At 38.1% G+C, this 23,305-nt stretch overlaps 1 protein-coding gene and 1 long non-coding RNA gene across 4 annotated transcripts in view; one reads left to right on the top strand and one right to left on the bottom strand.

The window, feature by feature from the left end:
* Positions 1–23,305, top strand: part of sfmbt2 (Scm like with four mbt domains 2) — a 217,983-nt gene that overhangs the window by 139,061 nt on the left and 55,617 nt on the right. For all 3 annotated transcript variants that reach the window (XM_043714122.1, XM_043714123.1, XM_043714124.1), the window contains 4 exons: positions 5,068–5,169; positions 5,616–5,763; positions 8,661–8,743; positions 12,889–13,015. In XM_043714122.1, the coding sequence (XP_043570057.1) occupies positions 5,068–5,169; positions 5,616–5,763; positions 8,661–8,743; positions 12,889–13,015 (460 nt within the window). The remainder of the gene's footprint in view (positions 1–5,067; positions 5,170–5,615; positions 5,764–8,660; positions 8,744–12,888; positions 13,016–23,305) is intronic.
* The window catches only part of LOC122561853, a 54,769-nt gene continuing 48,802 nt past the window's right edge, over positions 17,339–23,305 (bottom strand). Inside the window, exon 3 of the long non-coding RNA XR_006315130.1 lies at positions 17,339–17,396. This is a non-coding gene — a long non-coding RNA (uncharacterized LOC122561853). The remainder of the gene's footprint in view (positions 17,397–23,305) is intronic.

Consider the following 23,305-nt stretch of genomic DNA (forward strand, 5'->3'; position numbering starts at 1 on the left):
TGTGGACCTGACGAGGGAGTCACGGAGGGAGTGGTCTTTTCAGAACATTGATAGGGGAGGGGAGGGAAATATATCCCTGGTGGTGGGGTCCGTTTGGAGGTGGCGGAAATGACAGCGGGTGATATGTTGTACATGGAGGTTGGTGGGGTGGTAGGTGAGGACCAGTGGTGTTCTGTTCTGGAGGCAGTTGGAGGGGCGGGGCTCAAGGGCGGAGGAGCGGGAAGTGGAAATGATGCGGTGGAGGGCATCGTCGACCACGTCTGAGGGGAAATTGCGGTCTTTGAAGAAGGAGGCCATCTGGGTTGTATGGTTTTGGAACTGGTCCTCCTGGGAGCAGATGCGGCGGAGACGAAGGCCCAATGCTACACCTCTGCACTGAAATGCCACTAGATCCTGATTTCTCCCACTCCTGAAACAACCTACGACCCTAATCAATATTCCAAAGACCTTCCTTTCAAGATTTGCGACTTCTTTGTGATATTTACCCAGCCACCAGTGTTGATATTGCCGAAGCTAATCTCTGACAATGGTACTTGCCCATATGGGCATATACTGTGATGCTGTCAGTGCTGGCACACTTAAACTCTACCCCTGTTGCATCCTTAAAGAGGAGATGCGGTGTATTGGTTAATGTAAGATAATATTCTGTAATGTAAGATAGTTTCCTGCTCCTCGGATGCTGCCTGAACTGCTGTGCTTTTCCAGCACCACTCTAAGCCAGAATCTGGTTTCCAGCATCTGCAGTCATTGCTTTTATCTAGTATTGTGTTAACAAAGCCCATAGATTTCTTGTGGCCCAAAGCCACCGGTCTCCCAATATTGTTTCAAAGCTGTATGACCCTTTGCTATTACAAATAATCCTCCACATATTTCAGTTCAAACTACTGTTACCTGTTGTCTGCTATCTTCAAGTCTTTTGTGATTTGAAAAGATATGGGAAAAGAACCGAACTAATAATTAAAGCCACTTATTTACAGTTTTCATGCAAAATGAAAAGGCATTGAATTTGAACTTTATGGTAGTTATAAAATCCAAGCATAATACTACCTCAATTAGTGTGTAATTTATATTAACCTCAATCATTGTGAGCAATTCTCCATGTGATAAACACAGATCAGTTTAGGGTATCGGGTCGGCGGACCAGTTGGATCAAAGGGTTTGTTTCCATGCTGCATTACTTTTATATTTTGCAATTTTGTAATATGATGCTTATCATCATCTATTTGAATAATAATTAATGCATATGCAAGAGCAGATGTGAGGCAAAGATATATGTAAGGAATATGCCATTGATTAGTATAAATTTCTTGATGTAACTGGGATTGGCAAGGTATCACATCTATTTATGCAGTGAACTTAGTAAGGGGGAATACATTTCTTCTAAGCATGAACATCATCTTTGGTTGTCTACATGTGCATTTACTTACACATTGGGGCACTTGTTTAAGACCAATTATCTGCTTGGAAACAAGTGTTTAGGATACGAGTTAGTTGAATGCCAAAGTGTCTTAGATTACCTATCTCATTGAAATTCCAGTGTAAACAAGCACTGAAAGTTGGAACTTGTTTGACTTTGAGTTGTCGCAGTAAGGGACAGAAATTTGTAAAATGATACTTTGATTCACAATAGTTGGTTCACAATGCTACACCAATGCTAAGGTTAGTAGGATATATTAAATCTCACTTTGCAGCTGGAACTAATAAAATTTACTCAAGTTCCTTGCTCTTTATATGAATTCATGATTTGTAGGTTCTTTGCAATCCTGATTTGTGTAGTACAGTATTTAACTTGGACAGTTAAGGTTATGATTGAAAATTCTTGTGCCTTTAAAAGAGACTTGCAGCATTACAATGGTCAGTGTCTTACAACAAAAAAAATAGAGTTGTCAGGTCTTCAATTTTGGATGAAACTGTTCAGAATTCCCAATATTAATGACCTAAGTCATGTGTTTTTGCTGCATTTTATTGGTCCCTGAGGGGAATGGACTACCTACTGTGACCTGAACTGATGACACTATTGTACAATACCCTGAGAGGTGGAGCGCAAATCCAGTGCAACCCATTCTTCAAATAGGGCCATTGCAGAGCAAATTATTGACCACTGGAAGATGTGCTTCTGCTGCTTGGACTGGTCTGGTGAGACCCGACAATATAAACTGGACCAGGTTATGCCATATATTCCCAGCATGCTGCGTTCTGCAGTATTTGAACAGGCAACAAGATGATGTGATGGGTGCTGAAGAACTAGGAGAGAGGGAGCAGTCTTGGGAGGAGGTGAAGTGAAGACATAGAGCAGAGAAATTTCACCTTGTGCATGGTAGAGTAGCAGAGTTGTGTGTTACAAGCCAAACAGGACTTAATTGATATCACATTCTACTAGATGAGAGCTAAGCATAATGATCACTCATTTCCTCTAAAATTATTATGTTGCTCAACATGCAAGCAGTTTGTTTGTACTCTAAAGGTAAAATGCAGTTTCTGTTTGCTTTCTGTTTGTTTTTAATGTTTGCAAATAAATGATCATATTTGCATTGCTTGAAGTCTTACCAGTATATAATGGTCCCCAACAGAACTATGATAAGGTGCTGGTCTACAGTGAACTTTGGAGTGACTTAGGGTGATAAGGTGCATTGTGGCTAAGGACAAGTGAGCTGTGGTGCCTGGTGGTTAAACAGCAATTGGGTAAGGGAATGGAATTTATTGTGTGAGCCATGCATCTAAATGCTATAAGCAGTATGGATTTCTGGTTGCTAAGCCACTGTACTACTAATGAAGGACAGTTCTGGACTGCCTACACTTGACCAGGGATATGGCCGGGATTCCAAGATAGCAACAGCACTAAGGATGACAATCTATTTCAGTCATGATATGGAGATGCCAGTGTTGGTCTGTGGTGTACAAAGTTAAAAATCACACAACAGCAGGGTATAGTCCAACAGGTTTAATTGGAAGCACTAGCTTTTTTTGAGTGCTGCTCCTGCATCACCTGATGAAGGAGCAGTGCTCCGAAAGCTAGCGCTTCCAATTAAACCTGTTGGACTATAACCTGGTATTGTGTGATTTTTAAATCTATTTCAGGCTATTTGGGCAATGGTGATTTCTTCCATCGACAGTGGTTGTAAAATTCAGCTAGCACTGGATGAGAGCGGTGCCTTTGGGGTTTGGCAAGTAATTAATGAAGTGAGTTTGGGATGATGACATGTGAAAATTTGCTAAGCATTGTGGAGAGAAATCCTCTATGGAACTCAATGAAAATAACACTTTGGTAAAATATCGTAAAATTCAGTCCCAGCGAATACTGCATTCATGAAAAAAAGCTATTGTAGCTTCTTTGGAGAAAGGCTTTAAATACTAAAACCATCTTTTTGACAAAGCTTTTGATCATGTGGCCTAATATCTCATCAGGATCTCAGTTTCAAAATGAGAACATCCAGCGAAACTCCAATATTTTACGACATTTCAAGTGATACAGAAATGCAAGGTTTTTTTTCACCATAAACCTATACAGTAATTCCTTTGAGTGCCTGTTCCTTGCAGTGAATTCAGCAATCCTGCTGTACCATGCAAGCAGCACAGCTAATGATAGATCTCCATCTTTTAGTGATATCAGGAATAGGAGTTTCAACTAACTCAATGCTTGACCGTAATTTGTTGATTTCCAACCTATATACATATTCTTCTGTTATTAGTCAAGTATAGGGTTCTACTTCTGGAAATCCTAAGTCCTAGAATTAAAATAAAACTCTATTTGGAACCCTGTTCCAAAATATGCAACATTCAAAAAACTAAAATGATATATTTAAAATTAAACACATTCAACTTCTCAAGTTCCTTCAAGATGCATTTTAATTTTTGATTGACTTTGATAGCATTGTCATATTGAATAGGAACTTGAATTAGTGCAGAGTAATTACAATTTTCATCTGTTTTAAATAAAACTTCTCTCCAAAGAATTGTTAATGAGAAGCTAAAGAAGCGGTACAAATCATTGTTTCTGTACTTTTGGCAATGATTTCTGCAGGAAACATTATTGAATCAAAGCTGAGAGTTGGTATGGAGTGATATGCTTTCACGAATTTTGACCTTCAAGAGCATTACTAGTGGCAAAAGCAGTTTTTCTGCATCTAATCCCCCTTTTTAAAGGTGATCTGTTCATCTGGAGGACAGCTGTGCCCAGCTTTATCTCTGAACTGTTCATCCTGGGAGACACATTCCCATCGTTTATTTTCCATACCATGTAGATTAATGCACCAACTTGCCAATTTAGTGAAATCACATTTTGGATAGGAACAATTTGTGCTGCTATTACTCAGAGTTTGGTTCACACTACACAATTCCATTTTCTACTTGTGCATTTTAACAACAGGAAAAGAGATGTTTGAGTCTCATATCAAGACCTGTGTAACCTGGACTTGTCATGGGAAGATGAGTTAATTTGTAAATCCTTAATAATTTTATCTACTTTTTTTTATTTCTTCAAACACATGTCAGAAAGAGGAAAAAAAAGTGCACGTGTCTTCTCAAATTCTAAAGTGAGGATCTGCCCCAGGGTCCAGAAATATGTTCAGATTAGTCAGAATTTCAGCTTGTTTTTCAAACCCTTGAGTGATCCTCCAAGGTTAGCTGAAGTGTAAAGGGCACAAAGCAGTTTGGGTCAAACATTCGGTGCTAGATTTACTCCAATCAGGCAACAGGATGAATTCAAGACGGAAGCTTCTCTTCCAGCACGAGTTTAACCTGGCAAAGTTTTACACCGATTGTCAGTCAGTACTCCCTGTACTGTGGTTACCTGCTAGCAGACCACCCAGGTGTGAAATTTGAAATTAGTTTGAAATTTTCTTCAACTTCAGAGACATTCAACTTTGTAATCCTCTGAGCAGCCTTGTTCTGAAGGGACCAACTAGAAAGTGAAATGCATCCTTTTACAACCATTTACGTTCATGGTAGGGAAATGTCATTCAGCATGTGGAATTCAGAATCAGAAATTACTCACTGAGATTGCAGTCAGACAATTGTTTTTGTGCTGTAGAAAATCCAGGTTTTATTATCAATCTCTTTTAAATGCAGGACCAGCCTGATCTGAGGACTCATTGCTTCACAGTTGGTATGAAATTAGAGGCAGTAGATCCAAGGGAGCCCTTTTCTATCTGTCCTGCCACAGTAACTAAGGTGAGTACAAAAAAACTCCATAGTCGGACAGATTAAACTATCATGTGAAAATGCATTTGAGTAGGAAAATATTTGATATGTTACTACTCAAGTTATTATTCAGATATACTCGTGTTCAAAGTTCCGAAAGTCATTTTGGGAAATATTTTATATTTGGTGCAAAACATTAGCAAACGAGGTACATCTAACTTCTGGAGTCAGTCTTTTTTTTAATATAATGAGGCATTTTTATTTAAAAATAAAATAAATAGTAAGGTTCTCTTTAATTATAAATGATACCCGCATTAATTTTCTATACTTTAATGGGTCATTGAAGCTGCGTTAAATGTATGTTAGTGTGTAAGAAAATTGCAAGTGATTATTTCTGAAAACTTTTATCAATTTTGAGCACATTAATACAATGTCAAATAAAACATTAGATGTATGCGATGTTCTTATTCTTACAGGTTTTTAATGACCAGTATTTTATGATCACAATTGATGATTTGAGGCCAGATGCTCGTGAAAACTCTGTGCTTTGCCATGCTGATTCACCAGGAATCCTTCCTGTTCAGTGGTGCCTTAAAAATGGAGTCCATCTCACTCCACCCAAGGGTTTGTATCTGTTTGAAATATAAAGAAACAAAATTCAGTTTTTTGGACAAGAAAGAATTAATTTTTTTACTTTGAAAAAAGGTTCTGAGTATCATTTTCATTTCAGTTTAAATTTTGTAGTGATTCAACATTGTGCATGCCTGGCTGTCACATAGCAACAGTAATGAAAGCTGGGCTACAGACATCTGTGGAAGTTTGATAACTTATGAATTTATAATTTTCTTGAGTCAGTTGTATTATAATAATTTATGTTATGTGCTGATATCACGTTTTAACCTAAATTTAAAATCTTACAATCGGGAACATTTTCTTCTACGAGTTTCAGAATTATGAAACATATTTATGAAATCATGAAAAACATTTATTATGTATTATTCTTAACTCAAAGAAGATAGACACATGACACTCCCTTCACTGACACTTACCTGCTAACAGGCCACCCAGGGTTATTAGTTTGAAATTTTCCTTAACTTTAGAGACATATAACTTTGTCATCCTATGAACAGCCTTGTTCGGAAGGACCAACTAGAAATTTAAATGTATCCTTTTACAATCATTTACGTTCATGGTAGGGAAATGGCACTCAGCATGTGGAATTCAGAATAAGAAATTACTCACTGAGAGTGCAGTCAGACAATTGTTTTGCATATGACACTGCAGGTTTCCTGTATGAAGTGTGCATATGATTTCCAAAATGAGGTACTAAGTACTAAAATGAAGTTCAATAATTTATTGAACCATTGAACTGCAATGTGCAACTTATCGGAAACAAACTTGGATTAACATATAACTCATTTTTAAATAGTGAAAAACCATTTTTGATGTAGGATTGTTCAGTGTCTATCAGAAAGCATGAATGTTTTGCGTGGTTCATTTATCCTATCTCACTGTGGAGTTCTTCTAAACTGACCAAACTTTATATCAGACTTGTGAATTTCTTGCTTAATACCTTGCACTTGGTTGCAATCAGAAACTAAATGGATAATTTCACAACCTTAGCTTTATAGTACATGAAACAGTACAGTATGATACAGGCCCTTCAGCCCACGATATTCTGCCGAGCATTTATCTTAACCTAAGATCAACCTAAGCCACCCCACCCCTCAATTATCTGCTGCCCATGTGCTTGTCCAGCAGTCGTTAAATGTTCCTATGTCTCTGACTCTACTACCACTGCTGGCAGTACATTCCATACACTCATCACTCTCTGCATAAAAAAACCTACCTCTGATATCTCCACTATACTTTTCTCCAGTCACCTTATAAATTATGGACCCTCGTGACAGCCATTTCTGCTCTGGGAAAAAGTCTCTGGCTATCTATCTATGCCTCTCATTACCTTGTACACCTCCATCAAGTCATCTCTCTTTCTTCTACTCTCCAGTCAACATCTCAAAACACCATACGCCTTTGTAACAACCCTATGAACTTGGGTGGCAACTTTTGAGGGATTATGTACATCAACCCCAAGATCCCACTGTTCCTCCACACTGTGAAGAATCCTGTCTTTAACCCTGTGTTCAGCATTAAAATTCAAACTTCTAAAATGAATCACTTCACATTTACCCAACTTGAACTCCATAGCTGACATAATTCTGAAGTTTAGGGCGGAACTTTTAATTAAAATAAAAGCATAGGATTAAGTCAATGGTGAGTTAAAGTCTTAAAGATCAGAGTCCTAACCCATGCCTGCTTCCAACCTGCCCGCTTCCAGCTTTAGCTGTGGTGGGGAGCTGGGCAAGTGCAACCAGATGAGTTGGCACTTTAATTAATATGAGTGTGAGCCTTGTAGTTCAATTCTTCCAATTTTAAGCATGATGAACATGTTTCTTGAGCATGTGAAACCTGGTAATTATATCCAGGCAAAACAATGGCAGACCTTGGAATTGGTGATGTCTGCTTGAGTGAATCCGGTCAGAATCACCAGCCACTTTGCCAACAACCTTCCCTATGAGGTCTTCAATTTCAGTATAACCACCCCAGCTCTCCAATGTGGATCCTCCCTGTCCACACTCCAGCAAAGCCCATTACTATTTCACCCTTGGAGGGGATCTACATGATCCTGCAACCCTCATTGCCTGATCCCCATTCAAGCTTCTCAATCCGGCAAGCTTCAGTTGGAAATCAACTAGTGAGGTCCTATCAGATCAGCCTCGCTTCTGCCACTGAGGAAACTGGCATGCATTTTTCTTGATAAGTCAGGTACCAAGAAACTGACAAGAACCCAAAAGACAATCCTTCCACACTGTCACAGCTTTCTTCCTTACTCTTTTTTTTATATTGGGATGTGGACTTCACCAGCAAGCTGAACATTTTTTGCCCTTTATTACCTTTGCTATGCCATTCCAACGGTAGTTAAAAGTTAACCACTTTGGTGTGATTCTGGGTGGTTATACTGAAATTGAAGACCTCATAGGGAAGGTTGTTGGCAAAGTGGCTGGTGATTCTGACCGGATTCACTCAAGCAGACATCACCAATTCTGGAGTCAAGAATAAGACAGGTCAGATGATAATGACAGTTTTTCTTTCCTAAAGAACATTAATGAATGAAATAAGTTCCCACAACAATTGATAGTTGCCATTGCGGAGGCTGGAGTATTCCGCATTTATGAATTGAATTTAAATTATGGCCTGCTGCCATGGTGAGATGTAAATATTAGCCCTCAATTACTAATCCAGTAACATTGCTATATGGCGGAACGGTGGTAATCTGGGTTGAATGGTAATTGCCCAATATTGCTGACTACCCCGAGTCTACTATTAATAAAGGGCATAGAAATGTATTGGAAGAGTGCTGTAAATTTTGCTCTGACATTAGTGAACGAAATCAGTGAAGAAAAGGAAAATAAAAATGTGGTGGGTCTTTTTAGCTCATATTTTGTCTTGTAATATTGCAGGATATCCTGGTTTAGACTTTGACTGGGCTGATTATCTCAAACAGTGTGGGGCAGAGACACTTTCTCAGTACTGCTTCAGAAATGTAAGTTGCACTTTCATATCTAATGCTGTTTAGCAAACCTTTCACTTGAGAAAATTTCATTGCTTCAGGCATATGGTCATGGAAATATTTATGTAACTGAGATTAATATCATCAAATATTTTTGACTAAAGTAGATATTATATAAATATAATCTTGTAGGCTTCTTTTTGCCAAATTAGTGCTAAAATTGTTCTATGAGTTTTTGAATTTAAAATACAGGCAACATGCAGGTAACAGTATGAGTTTGAGATATGCTACTGAAAGCTTTCAACTTGCACTAATTGAGACAATTGCAGGAATATCAAATTTTAAACAACCATAGCAGTTTCCACGACAAGAGTAAAGGGGGCTCATTAGCTGGCAAATTGACTCTAATCAGTTGAGACCTTGCCATAAAGACAACTGGGAATTATAGGTTCCTCAAGCTCCTAAATAATTCAAACAAAAAGGTGCAAAACTTGAACATATTCCTTTTATTTGCAGAGGATACGTCCTGGCAAAGGAATGTATCTCACCTCAAACAAGTATAAATGAACCATATTATAAGTTCAGCTGATTACACTGCCAACCAATTAAACGTAGCTACTACTGCCCTAAGGATTGTTCAGCAAGTGTTACCCAATCATAGAATCACATCTAATAACAGAAAATTTTTGGTCAAGTATGATCTACACTTTGGAACATGCTATTTGATTTAAATGCTGGAGGAACAAGGAATCACACCAGCAATAAAATTAATACATGATGTTGGTCAAATATCTGGCAGGCAGAACATCTTTTTAGGCTGATTGTAGTATCCTGTTTAATGGAAAATACCACTTGAGTAGCAATTGTATGCGGCACTGTGAAACTGCTTGCTTAACCTGTTTTTTTTGGGATACTTCGCCATTTGAGTATAATTTTGAGAGAATGTGGGCAACATTCAGGTCTGAAAGTGGTAGCATTTGGCTCATTTGCAAGATGTGTGTTGCCCAGAAAGTGATCTGAACTAGATATCCATTGTCCCACTGCAAAGCTTCAATGTGCTGTCAAGCTTGCAAGGTGAGCAAATATCTAGGATCCTACTTACAAAATTGCTAAAATTTCAATCCTACAGTAAATCATAAATCCTAATCCCTATTAACTGGTACAGTTAGACCTGCAATAGACAATTGTGGAGGACACATTAGCAAATTTATTTGTTTACTGCAAGTGTCTGAGAAAGGAGATACACAAAATACAAGCATAGAAACCAGAAACGGATCCTTTAGGAATGGATGAGACACAGGAACTGTTCTGACAGTCAGGAAGGCAGGTATCAGCTATTGAAAGATAACAGGATTAACCTATGATTTGTAATAATTCAATATTGTTGGAAGATTTCAGCAGTTGATAAATTAGGCCCCAGCTGAGATCAAACAGTATGAAATACTGTGCGGAAAAGTGAATGAGAAACTGGACAACCTTTAGGGACTGAGCAAAGGGGGAGTCATCACAAATTCTTGGGAGTGCCTTTGGTAACAAGTTGTGACAACTGGACTATCTAGCCAAATGATATTTTATAATATTTTGGTCACTGTCTTTCTGTTGGTATGTTTCATTTCCATACAATGCATACTCATGTACTTTACACATTCGTTCTGAATGTTAACTCGGCCAGGCCAGAAAAATTAAATCATACTTGGGATGAATAGTGCAGCTAAGTGAACGTATTTCCAGGAATTTTCAATTCACAAGGTTAAATGGATACTTGAATATGTTGCTGATGTGTCTTCTTTTATCTCCCCATCATATTGGCTTCCCTGCCCAATTGGAAGCCAAGTCTCTCAATGAAGCTGATTTTCAGGAGGATTTCTATTTTTTTAAAACAAAAATTGACCCCTCTACATTCAGGGCTGACCTGTGGTAGAGTGTGTTCTGAGGCCACAAACTCCAGTTCAGCATCATTCTTCTGGCTGGGCATGAATATATAAGTGCCTTTAGAAAGGTTTACTTTTAATTTGTTGGCAATTAATTAGCTTGACACTATATTTGAAGTGCATTTTTTTTGTTTAAAGCAGCATTTATATTCGATGTTAAAATTTTAACATTTTATCTATTGTGTTTATTTAAATATTTCCAGTATACATTAACCAGCTCAAAGGCACTGCTACAAAGATGTAATTTATTAATTGCATCTTTTTGGACACAGTGCAACACACTGTTCAGTTTCCCACTGGATACGCAACAAAATGTTACTAAGTCATTTAATGCAATTATATGCTAAGACTCTCAAAGTTTTGCTCTGTCATCAATTTTTTTGTAGCTTACCTTCAGGCACAACACTGACAAAACCATTAAAGAAGAGCAAATGGTTTATTTTGTGCTCCATTAGAAGTTTTTTAGAAAACTGCACTTACAGTATGCATTTACTGTACCAGGATGATAAATGTCTTTGTAACATTTGATTTAGGAAACAAACTCTGCCCTGTTGAACGGGTCTGCCCTGATCCTTTTTATTATATCTGAAATGGTGGCAAATTAGTAGTAAAAATCTGCAATTGTTCATAAGACTTATTGCCTAGTATGTTTGCTGGATTAACAGCCTTCAATTTTGCCACTTGGGTTTTTGTGCAAGTGGGTTGAAAGCTAGAAGTGAAAATTTTGAAATTGTGGAGAAGTGATTTAAACTGATTTTCTATGCATTGGTCTTTCTGACAACCTTGACATAGACAAAATCTGTTTAACTTTAGCATTAAGGAAGATAGCAAACTAATGAATAATCATATGTTATAAAATTAACTTGGTTCTAACCAGTTCATGTGATACTTGAATTCCATTACTGGTATAATTATAATGAAACTTTATCTTGAATGTTTCAGAACAGTTTTAATACCCTCAGACTTTTATTAGGACAGGTTTAACCTTTGGAAAAATAATCAAGTTGCCTCACTTTAAGGGCTGAACATTGATTATATGCAATGTTTTCTGGCCTCATGAAATCTTTGACTGTTTAATTAAATATCATTAAACTCTTCATTTATGTATGTTTCTGTGGAATTATTTTGGTTTCCTTCTCAATCCTCTGATTAAAGAGCATTCTTAATTTAATCACATTTTGAGCATCTTTTCAAAACCTGATTACATTAAGAATTCACACAGCACCTAATTATAAGGCTCTGCTACAAAGCTATTGAATTTTGGCTGTGATGATTATCACACTGCTTTTGCACTGTTTCAGAACATTCATAATAGCACACAACCTTATTATAACATGAGAATTTTTGGCTGCAAAAGACTGTGGGCTGAAATTTACCAGGACTCTGCTAAGTCGGGTGGCATGGTGGCTTATTGGTTAACATTGCTACCTCACAGTACCAGGGATGTGCATTCAGTTCCACTGTGAGGCGATGGTCTGTCTGGACTTTGCATATACTTCCTGTGCCTGTGTTGGTTTTCTGCGGGTGCAGTTAGCTGAATTGGCCATGCTAAGTTGCCCATAGTGCAGGCAAGGTGGTTTAGCTATGGGGAATACTGGGTTACAGGGATGAAGGGTGTGGGGTCTGGGTCTGCCTGGGATTTCCTTTGGGTCAATGTGGACCCAATGGGCTGAGTGGTCTGCTTCCATGCTACAATCCTAAGCGTCAATTTTGGCAGATTTTATGGATGATTTCTGTCCATGAGCCTAAGCGAGGTTTCTCATGCTGTCTTCCCAAACAAACCTCATGAGCTATGCACAGTACCCCTACATCTCCTTACTTGTTGTATCCTCCCACTTGCAAGAGGCAGAAGTACTCATCAATGCCAGAAACTTCCATGATTTCTGGCAGTAGTGCCATTTTTTGAAGCTCAGCAATGCACTTGGTCAGATGCTGGCTGTGCAGAGCTGCCTTTTCATATTTTCTGCCAATTGTCCCAGGTATGTCAGGCAGCAGGAAATTGGAACCCTGCATTTCCAACATATAGCTGGAGGTCCTGGTGAATGGGAGGTGCATGCAGACACTGTCCATAGAGTGAGACGAGGCATTGGTGAGGACTAGAGGAACAAGTGGCAAGCTGGAATTGCAAAGTTACTGCTCTGACTTTCATCTCTGGAATTGTCTTGATCTAGTCTCTATGCAGTGGAGGGAAAACAGATCCTAATAGTGCAAAATGTCCTTGAATAGTGTTTTCTGTTCTTTTGTCAGACTTCGCTCAGTCGAGGCTTCACCAAAAATATGAAGTTGGAGGCTGTCTCCCTTAGTAACCTGGCAGAAATATGTGTTGCTTCAATCACAAAAGTAAAAGGTCGGTTAATGTGGCTTCACCTTGAAGGTAAGATGATTGGAAAATAGACTTGTTAAAACGTCTGTAGTTTTGTCCAATGACACGCTCTATTTGGTAAATTGTTATGAGTATGAGGAGTACACTGGTAACAAAACACTGTTACTCCACATGTCACATCCTTACTACAAAGGGTTTGATTCAATTATCAAAAACGCTAAGTGTTTCTCCTTTACTAAAATACACTTTCACTAGGCTTCTGTAGGCTTTGCATTTGAAATGGTAAGTTTATCATAAACTGTTGTTTACCATTATTTTTATCTACCAGTCTCGCCCCTTGTTTATAAAATATAATCTAGCATTAGAACTATTTCTCTTTTTCATCCAAAACAAACAAATTATATGATATTTTAAAAAGGGTGAAAGGAAAACACTTCTATTGGCCTGTGGTCTGAAGACTACTCTCAGTCCACCAGGTCTCTTGTTGACAAAATCGGACTGCTGACACTCGCAGACAAATGGAATATCTTTCAAGCAGGGCTTCACTTCAGCTGGAAATCATGTTGGATTCAATCCATGGTTAGGTGGTCATGTTCAGCTTTTCAGGGTTTCCAAGGTAATCAAAATACTGAAGTGTGGAAACATTATCAGGTTCTGAGGTACTTCAACCAAGAGAGGTGGATAGAAAATCTTAAAGCTATAATGCTGCTTTGGAAATTTTATTTCCTCCACCTCTGAGGTTTGTGAAACCGAAAACCAAATCCAGAAAGGGTTGCTGGGCAACCATGAGCTCAGCACCCCCACTATTGTCTCTTCCAAAGTCAGGTTTTTCAGTACTTAAAGGCTATAAACTTCATTGTTTATCTCAATGAAAGCTTTGTCACAATCCTTTTCCAAAGTTATTTGACTTTGTGTAACCAGTCACATTAAACAGTTGACCTAATTTCCAAAAAGCCACACGGTTCCCTTTAAACTTCTGTTAAATACACTTTTTAATCCAGATTTGGAGGTGCTGTGTTGGACTGGGATGGACAAACTTAAAAATCACACAACACCAGGTTATAGTCCAACAGGTGTATTTGGAGGCAGTAGCTTTCTAAGTGCAGCTTCTTCATCAGGTGGTTGTGGAGCAGATACTTAACTTTTTAATTTTTAACTTTTAATCCAGAAAGTGTCCAAACATTTCAGTATTTTCCAGTTTTCCTCCTAATCCATTAGTGTAAATATGTATTTCCAATAATATGAAAGCCAAGATTCATGCACTGATTTATTATTTTGAAAAATAAACTATTTCAAAATGTTTTGATTGATGTATCATTGTTCACGTCAGCCAGTGAAGACAGGAAATTTAGTTGCAGATTCTTTAATCATGTAAGTCATACTCGTCCACAATAACAAGCATGTTCAGGAAACAAGCATTTCAGGTAAGGTTGTGGTACTGCATTCTAGTCTTTTTCAGCTTTGCTTTTGTATTCAATTGATTTTTGTTGACATCAATTCAATTTCAACTTCAGGTGAATTTTCTGAACACGTTTTGGTGATGGTATTGGATAGGGACAATTCAGAGCTTTGATGGTTCCAAGCTACATTTTTAAAAAAATGCAATCCTCAATTAGTAAGCTACAGTCCAGTAAGTTTAACATCAACAGTAAGTATATAGGACATGAACAGTGCTCAGCATACAATGCAAAGACCAAAGCCATTGAACAGTTCATTAAAATTGAACCACTCATTTTCAAAGTCATTGTGATTCATTAAATTGCTGGCTTTGGTGGTTTTGTGGAATGCACTGCTAGCAATGGTAGTAGAGTCAGAAACATTAGGGACATTTAAGTGACTTTTGGATAAATACGTGGTTGATACTAAAATAAACAGTATGCAGGTTAGTTTGATCTTTGAGTAGAATAAAAGGTTGGCACAACATCGAAGGCCAAAGGGCCTGTACTGTGCTGTACTGTTCTGTATTCTATATCTATGTGGCAAACTGCATGAACAGATGCTCTTAGAAAAGTTAGTAGATTGGCTGTGATGCAGTTGAATGGCAAAGATTTTAAATCCAGATGCCCTATTGCTGCTCCTGTTTCCTATGTTACTATGATCATTTGAGTTTTTAGATCTCATCCAAACACAGGAGTACCTCACATCTTCAGAGCAGCTCTGCTTTTGTCAATTTGATCGAGCAGGGATCTTGGGAATGATTCCCAGCAGCACAAGCTGTCTCTAGTGTTGATTATGCCTCAAGTGCTAAAATCCTGGTACATCTTCCCTAACAACTTATAGCTGTCCCTTCATCCCAAATACAATAGTGATTCAAGAAGACAGCTCACCATCATTTTCTACAGGACAGTTGAGGCGTGACTTAAGTCTTGGACTAGTCAGTGGCACCCACATCCCAAGAACGATGAACAAAAATCAATAGAATTAATAGAATTTAAGCTATAATGCGACTTAGAGACAAGTGAATTATTAGAACTTCTCAGTCATGTCAATCTTCGTAGAACAGGTGAAGAGGCAATTCTTTTGCTTAACTTCATCTCTCTTTTTCAATTGTATATTTTAAAAAAAGACAAGCTTGTTGTGAGTTTGAATTTGAAACTGTCATGAAGACATTGGTGTTTTGCTTTCTTCTGTGAGAAGGAGGTCTTATTCAGGCATATCTAAATCAAACGTATGGTAAGGAAAAAAAAAGGAAGTTTGTGTTGTTTACTGTTTTTATTTATTGTTATAAGGAGTGATAGGGAATCAGTTACTGTTTTAATAGCTTAAAAGTATTTGTTATTTTAATGCTGCACATACCATTAGTTTAAAAATACTCTTTCAGATTACTGCCTGCTGACCACATTGAGAGTTCACACTAATTTGAGATTCTTTCTAAAATGCTGTAAGGCGAAAGCTATAGTGAAATGTTCTAATTTTCAGTATTACACACAACTAATTTCAATAAGATTTCTGTCAGAGCTCCTGAGGCATTTTTATGCAGAATTTTACAGAGAATAAAACTTCAGCTGTATAATGATAGTTGGCTTGCAGGAAACTTAAAGTAACTCAGTTAATGCTCACATAACAATGTGCAGACAGAATCATGCATCACCATTGACCACTGCATACAAGACAATCCAGCATATAAGATGGGTTTTTGGGTCCCAAAAATCATTTACTCAGTGTAGGTCAACCTCCTTCCCCTTTTCAGCTGGAATATTCTATAATTGCATTAGCAATATTGTCAATTTCACATTCCACAAATTCATGCTTAACTGACCAGTACCTTGTAACTTGGGACAAGGGGTCAAGCAGGCAATATAGGCTGTGTTACGAAGTTGCACAGGAATTTGAGATATGCCAAAATAAGGCAGAATGCAGATAGCAAATTTCAAAGCAAAATCAGTTTTCCAACAAAGCAAATTAGGTATGAAGCTTGTTTCAAGCTAAAAGTTGTAATATTCATCAAATGATTGCACATTGGTGATATTGAGAAACTGATGCAAGAGTGGAAGGAGAAGAAATTGACCCTGAAGATAATGCATAAGACCAGTGGCACCATAAGGACAGGGACCAGCCATTGGTCTGATCTTCAGAAGCATAAATAGGAACGGCTCCTTTGACTATCAGAATATGACCAAAGTGCAATGTATTTTTATTGCAAATAGTCTAAATCAAACCCTAAATCAAGCAAAGATTTCCGAGCAAAATCTAGTTAATGTAGCCTGTTTATGGAAAGATTGTTAGTATTGTGTATTGTAATCTTGTATCATGACAGAAGACTGAGATCACTCAAAGGCAACCAAAATGACCAGTTTCCAGTGATTCATTAAAGAGCAGCAAAAACATGATTGCCCAATATATCACAACATGGATGAAATTCCCCTGAATTTCAGAATGCCTGGCAACCGATTTTGTGGAGTAGAAATACAGTTATAGTGAAACCTATAGAATGTGAAAGGACGTAATCACTGGCACTAACCTAAGCCAATAGAATGAAATGACTGTCCTTGGAGGCAGCCTGGCAAGCAGCTAGGTTTCTATAGTGTAACTGTACTACTGTGGCCTTTCTGCTTGGAAGACCATTACGACTTGTATTTCTGCTTGCTTTTCCTGTTCCTCTCTGTGCCAGTGGACAAAGCCCCTGATTGCCAACACCACAGGATCCTCTCCTGCCCGGGGCTGAGCAGGTGTCTGGTCTCGGGCTGGCCTCCCACTGTGAGCAGTTTGGGGCTTTTCTTCCTTGGGTAGCTGCCCACAGTTTTGTGAACCCAACATTCCAAATCTGATCGCTCAGTGTATGTGTCGGTATCTGAGCTGATGGGTTGTTGCAGGATACAGGCTTACTGATGCATCCTCTGAAGCCTTGGCGTACTCTTCCTCAGAGCTGAAGATGTGGTTTTGGGTAGAGGTGGCTGCTTCATCACGGAGCTTGTGGATATACCAATGATATCTGCAAAATAAAAGGGAAAAGTTGTCTCAGCCATTAGTTAGAAGTGGCGTGCAATGCTTGATGCTAACAGTGGGTTAATGTGAGAGTTGCTGTGGAACAAAGTAGTAATTATTTGATTGGTGGAACATGGATGTCTTGGCTTCCACACAGGTGTGGACCCAATCTTCTCTTCTGTATTACAACACTGTCTCAATTTCTTAATGTGCTACCATCTTGCAATGCACCATTACTGATCAGTTCAGATCTTGCATCACAGTAATTATGGGCAAATAACAGACCTGTTAGTCTTTGGAATCTGCTGCTCCTGAGAAGGCTCTAATCTAATCAGAAAACTGTTAATTATCCACTTGATCGCTAGTCTTGCAGTTTACAGCATGTTATTGATCTTATGGTTTATTTTGTGTTCCAATAATGAGGTTAATGGCTTGAGCCATCCTTTAATGTCCATTATTACACACACATTTTATACAATTCATGTTTCATTATCTTCTCAAATGAAACATCTTGCCATAACTTCAAATACATTGAATATTTCTCACATGTTGTGAACCATTGTGGCTAGTACATATATCTTCCAGATGGATAAGTGATCTCCTAAAATCTCAGATCTTGTATACCTTATAGAGATTACATCATGCACTGATTAAATGAGAACTATTTCCTTTCTCAAACAAGTGCCAAGTTCCAGTCGCTATTAGAAAACAATACCTTAAAATAAATTACAGTCACTTCAAAATCTGGACATTTGACGTTGGGATACTAATGCTGTCAATCAATGTGAAATCCTTTTCAACTACAGAGAAAACCTGGCAAAATAGCTCCTGCATTTATTATTGGGAACGTCTTTCCATTTTTAATATATGAAAGAATGATTCTGAATTTGTTTTCATTGTAGAAATTATGGGCGGCACGGTGGCACAGTGGTCAGCACTGCTGCCTTATAGTGCCAGAGACCCAGGTTCAATTCCCGCCTCAGGTGACTCTCTGTGTGGAGTTTGCACATTCTCCCTGTGTCTGCGTGGGTTTCCTCCGGGTGCTCAGGTTTCCTCCCACAATCGAAAAATGTGCAGGTCAGGTGAATTGGCCATGCTAAATTGCCCGTAGTGTTAGGTGAAGAGGTAAATGTAGGAGGATGGGTCTGGGTGGGTTACGCTTCGGCGGGTCAGTGTGGACTTGTTGGGCTGAAGGGCCTGTTTGCACACTAAGTAATCTAATCTAATCTAATCTAAAATGATAGAAAAGATCAGAGGAATAGACAGCAATTTTTGTTTTAGCTTGGATTGCCAAAAACATAGAAATAATACAAAATAGATTCAAATGGTCTTTCATTTCACATATTCTGCTCCAAAACCTTCCACAGAAGATTAATGTTATTGATGAAGTCTGCAGATAGAATTCATGTTTTCAATTCAATAAGTATTCATGCAGTTAATCTAAGGGATTATCTGACTGAATATTGATAAGCATTACAAAAATATAAATGATCAATTAGGTGATGCTGTAAAAATCATGAACAATATTTATGTATACAATTAATACCTGGGAAGTTGTCTCCATCTACATTTCCGATATCTGCTGCATTTAGTTTGAGGTAGACGAACAGGAGACTGGAAGAACACAGAAAGCCAGCCAGCATCAGGACGTGGAGAAGTCAACATTTCGGCTGCAATCCTTCTCAGGACTGAGGGTGGATGTAAGGGAAGCTGCAGATAAAGTGGGTGGAGTGAGGTAGCGATAGGTGAACGCAGGTGAAGGGTACGACCTGGTTGGTCGATGGAAGAAATGAATCTGGAAGAAAGGATTGATCAGAGGAATGGAAAGGGGGGCGGGGAACTAGGAAGAGAGTAGGCAGATGGGAAGTGAGGTTATTTGAAGTCGGAGAACTCAATTTGAAGCAAAGAACGTGCATCGCACAAAATAATTAAGAGTTTGCCTAACTAGTCCTTTGGCTGGCCTCCGTGTACTCCTGCCTTACCTGAAAACCAAAGCACTCAACCAGCTGACTTCCAGTCAGGCAACCTGTAATTATCAAATGACATTTGCAAACGAGTTGACGCTCTACAACATAACTTTCTACCTGTCACTAGATCCAGTAAATGTTCAGGTTTAGTGTGTATAATACATTGGAAGTTTAATGTCAGCTTAGTTTACTGTAATAGTGATTTTAAAATAAATTACAGGATTAAAAATGGTAATGACAAATAGTTATGATTAAAGATAATGATTATAAGTCAACATTTGAAAGAAGCATTTAATCATCATGAAAACTAGGTTTTACAGAGGTTCATTTAATTTTTTCCAGAATGCTTGAGAGTACATGTGGTACTTTAGTATGAGATCCTATAAGTTGGATCGGCATTTAATTGTTTAAACCAATGGCATATATTGTTATGCAAGATTTTATTCTGTCATCGTTCTCTGGTAGTTTTATATAATATTAATAAGATGTAGCTAATAATTACCTAATTAATTCCTTCACTGATGTTTCTTAACTTTTGTGCTATGCAGTTTTTAGATCCTCAAGATCAAAATGTATTTGGCTACATTGTCAGCTTCCCTTTTCCTGGTGTTTAAAACCTTCTGTATATTTTTAGGGATCTCACTTGCTCAAAAGGTAGTGAGATGTTCACACTCACGAGTAGAAGGCGGTGTTTCTGGGCTTGGGAGTCACAGGGAGAGGGGCCAGGAGCGAGGACAGGGGCTTGGTTTTCAGGCATCTCCCTGATGAATGCCCACACCCTTGATCAGGCACTGCGGCATCCCCAGCTGATTGACCTGTTAACAGGCAGCCTCTAAGACCTATCTGGAGTGGAGTGGTGCTGGAAAAGATCAACTATGCTTTTCCAGCACCACTCTAATCTTGACTCTGATTGTCAGTATCTGCAGTACTCATGTTTGCTTCGGCCGATCTGGAGCTGAGTTAGTTCCAGCTGTGGCAGGAAGCAGTTTTGAGTGGTCATTAATTGAGAATCCTTTTTTTAAACTCTGTCCTCAAGTTAGTCTCTCCCACATATTTCCCATGAAGGGAAACATCCTTTCGCTATCCACTCTGTCTAGTTCTCTCAGGCTCTTATATACTTCAATAAGATCACCCTCAATGGATACAAGCTCAATGTGACCAAGCTTTCCTAATGAAGCAACCCTGATTTGACAAAGTTCACTGACAGCTATAATAATTATTAAACATTTAAGAGTTAAATCCGGAGCGGAATTGAAAGGAAGTGTTAAAGTAGATGTCGAGATGATGTTTCCTCTGTGGGCAATCTAGTGAGAGAGATCATTGTTTTCCATCTGATGCCCCTTATCCTGAAACTGAGATGAGGAGGAACTACTTCCCTCAAACGTTGTGCATTTTTGGAACTTCCTACCCTGGAGTACAGTGGATTGAGTAAATTTAAGCAGGAGATAAACCAATTTTTAATTAGTAATGGGTTAAAGGGTTATGGGAAGTGGGCAGGAAAGAAGTTCAGGCCAAAATGAGATCAACTGTGATTGTATTGAATACTAGTGTAGACTAGATGGGTTGAATTGCCTATTCGTGCTCCTAGTTCTGATGTATCCCTTTCATCGTACGAAACAACTCAGTGAACCTTTGCTGTACTGCTTCTAATGCAGTTATATCCTCTTTTAAATAAGGAGAACAAAATTGGAATCAAGATGTCATCTCACCAATATGTTGCATAAGATTATCATTGTAACTTTCTTACAAGCTTCTTTTTTTTTCTGGTAGGGGAACTATTTAAAAACTGACTTCTGACATGTTTTTTTCTTTGTATCTGAGTCTACATCATGACCTTTACAATAGTGAAAGAGATTACCTTAGTTATATTAATGCCGTCCTTCATTCATAAGGCACCATCTTATATAAGCTTCCTCTCTTGTTGAAATGTCACCTAACTTTCAATATTCATGTCCCAGCCTTTTAAACGTCCATGAAGTATTTATAATGCAGCTACTTAACAAATTCAGAAACAAAAAAACTGTTTCTTAGTGGACTGCATACCAAGAAATATTTGTGATAGCTTTTTATATTGTTGATTAAACATAAACTAAGGTAGACAGTGTATCCATGGTAGACCAGAAACCCTCTTCAGTACTGTATAATTCTGATTCCAGTACAATGCCATTTCTGAAATTTTGATGTAAGAGCATATTTAACTTTAAAAATGTCATGCTTTAGCATAAAGCAAAATAAATCTTCAGAGCACGTTGCATAAACATTTATATTGATGGACATGTGAATGAAATTCAACTTACATATCATGAGCAAGAGTCATGTTGACATTCCCTTACTATTTACAGATTTTATTTTTAATGCCTTGGTAACTGGGATGGATTTAACTCTTTAACACTTAGTGATTATTATTGCTGGAGGTGAATAAATATTGTAAACATTTCTCCTGATATTATATCAGGGTATAATGAATTTAAACATCTGCTCAAACACAACATCCTTCTGAGAAGGAAACTTCATATTTAACCTGAACAAAAAGTGTGATGATTTTTGCACTAATGGCTATCTCATAATACTGGCAGACTTTGACTGCTCAACTGCTTATTGAGAATTACAGCAACCAAGCCCAGTAATTCAAAATCAGTCAACTCTCATTGGATTTTAGACTATGTAAACTAAAACTGCATCTTGCTCATGGAAATCAGCATCCAAGTGAAAACTGAGTCATCACCCTTATTTTGGTTTGTTTTTAAAAATAAATGTGAACTCAGCCATTTCTCACTAAACTAAATTTCAGACCAAACCCATTCAGCACAGCTGGTTTAACTTTTATTTCTGGCCAGAATTAGTTATGATTCTCCAACAGTAACTTTCTGCACAGTTCCAATAAGTTTCCAGACCAGGTCCATTACACTTCAATTTATTGTAAATTTCAAATCTTTTTAAAATGACACAGTTTTCTTCTGAAATTTCTGTCATGTTTCAGTATAAAGTTGTATTAAAAATCAGTTTTTTTAGTGTGAGATGCAAATTACGCTTACTGTGATACATTTATTAGTTGTACAAGTTATGAAATGAGCCAAACTTTATAAAAGATCTTAAAGTAAGGGAACACTTCAGAGGCAGTGATTATAATATGGTATAGTTCAGTCTACAGTTTGAAAGAGAGAAGTTAAAATCTGATATAATGGTGTTACAGTTAAATAAAGGTAATTATAGGGGCATGAGAGAGGAACTGACGAAAATCGACTGGAAGCAGAGCCTAGCGAGGAAGACAGGACAGCAACAATGGCATAGGAGTTTCTGGGTGTAACTGAAGACACAGTACAGAGGTTCATCCCAAAGAAAAGAAAGGTTATCCATGGTGGGGAGGGGGAGGATTAGACAGCCATAGCTGACAAAGGAAGTCAGGAAATGTATCAAAGAAGGAGAGAGCCGATAAAGTTGCCAAGAGCACGGGGAAATCAGAAGATTGGGAAGACTACAAAAACAAACCGAGGATAACAAAGAATGAAATAAGGAAGGAGAGGATCAAATATGAAGGTAGGCTAGCCAGTAATATGAGAAATGCTAGTAAAAGTTTCTTTCAATACATAAGAAACAAATGAGAGGCAAAAGTAGACGTTGGGTCACTCCAAATTGATGCAGCAAGGTTAATGCTGGGAGAGAAGGAAATAGCTGAAGAACTTAATAAAATACTTTGTGTTAGTGTTCACAGTGGAAGTCAGGAGTAATATCCCAACAATTAAGGAGAGTCAGGGGGCAGAGTTGAGTATGGTAGCCATTATAAAAGAGAAGGTGCTAGAAAAGCTAAAAGGTCTAAAAATTGATAAACCTCCTGGCCCCAATGGTCTACATCCTAGAGTTCTGAGGGAGGTGGCTGAGGAAATAGCAGAGGCGTTGATTGTGATCTTTCAAAAGTCACTGGAGTCAGGGAAAATCATTGCTGTAACCC

Source organism: Chiloscyllium plagiosum, chromosome 23 (genome assembly GCF_004010195.1).
Source record: "Chiloscyllium plagiosum isolate BGI_BamShark_2017 chromosome 23, ASM401019v2, whole genome shotgun sequence".
Lineage (NCBI taxonomy): Eukaryota > Metazoa > Chordata > Chondrichthyes > Orectolobiformes > Hemiscylliidae > Chiloscyllium > Chiloscyllium plagiosum.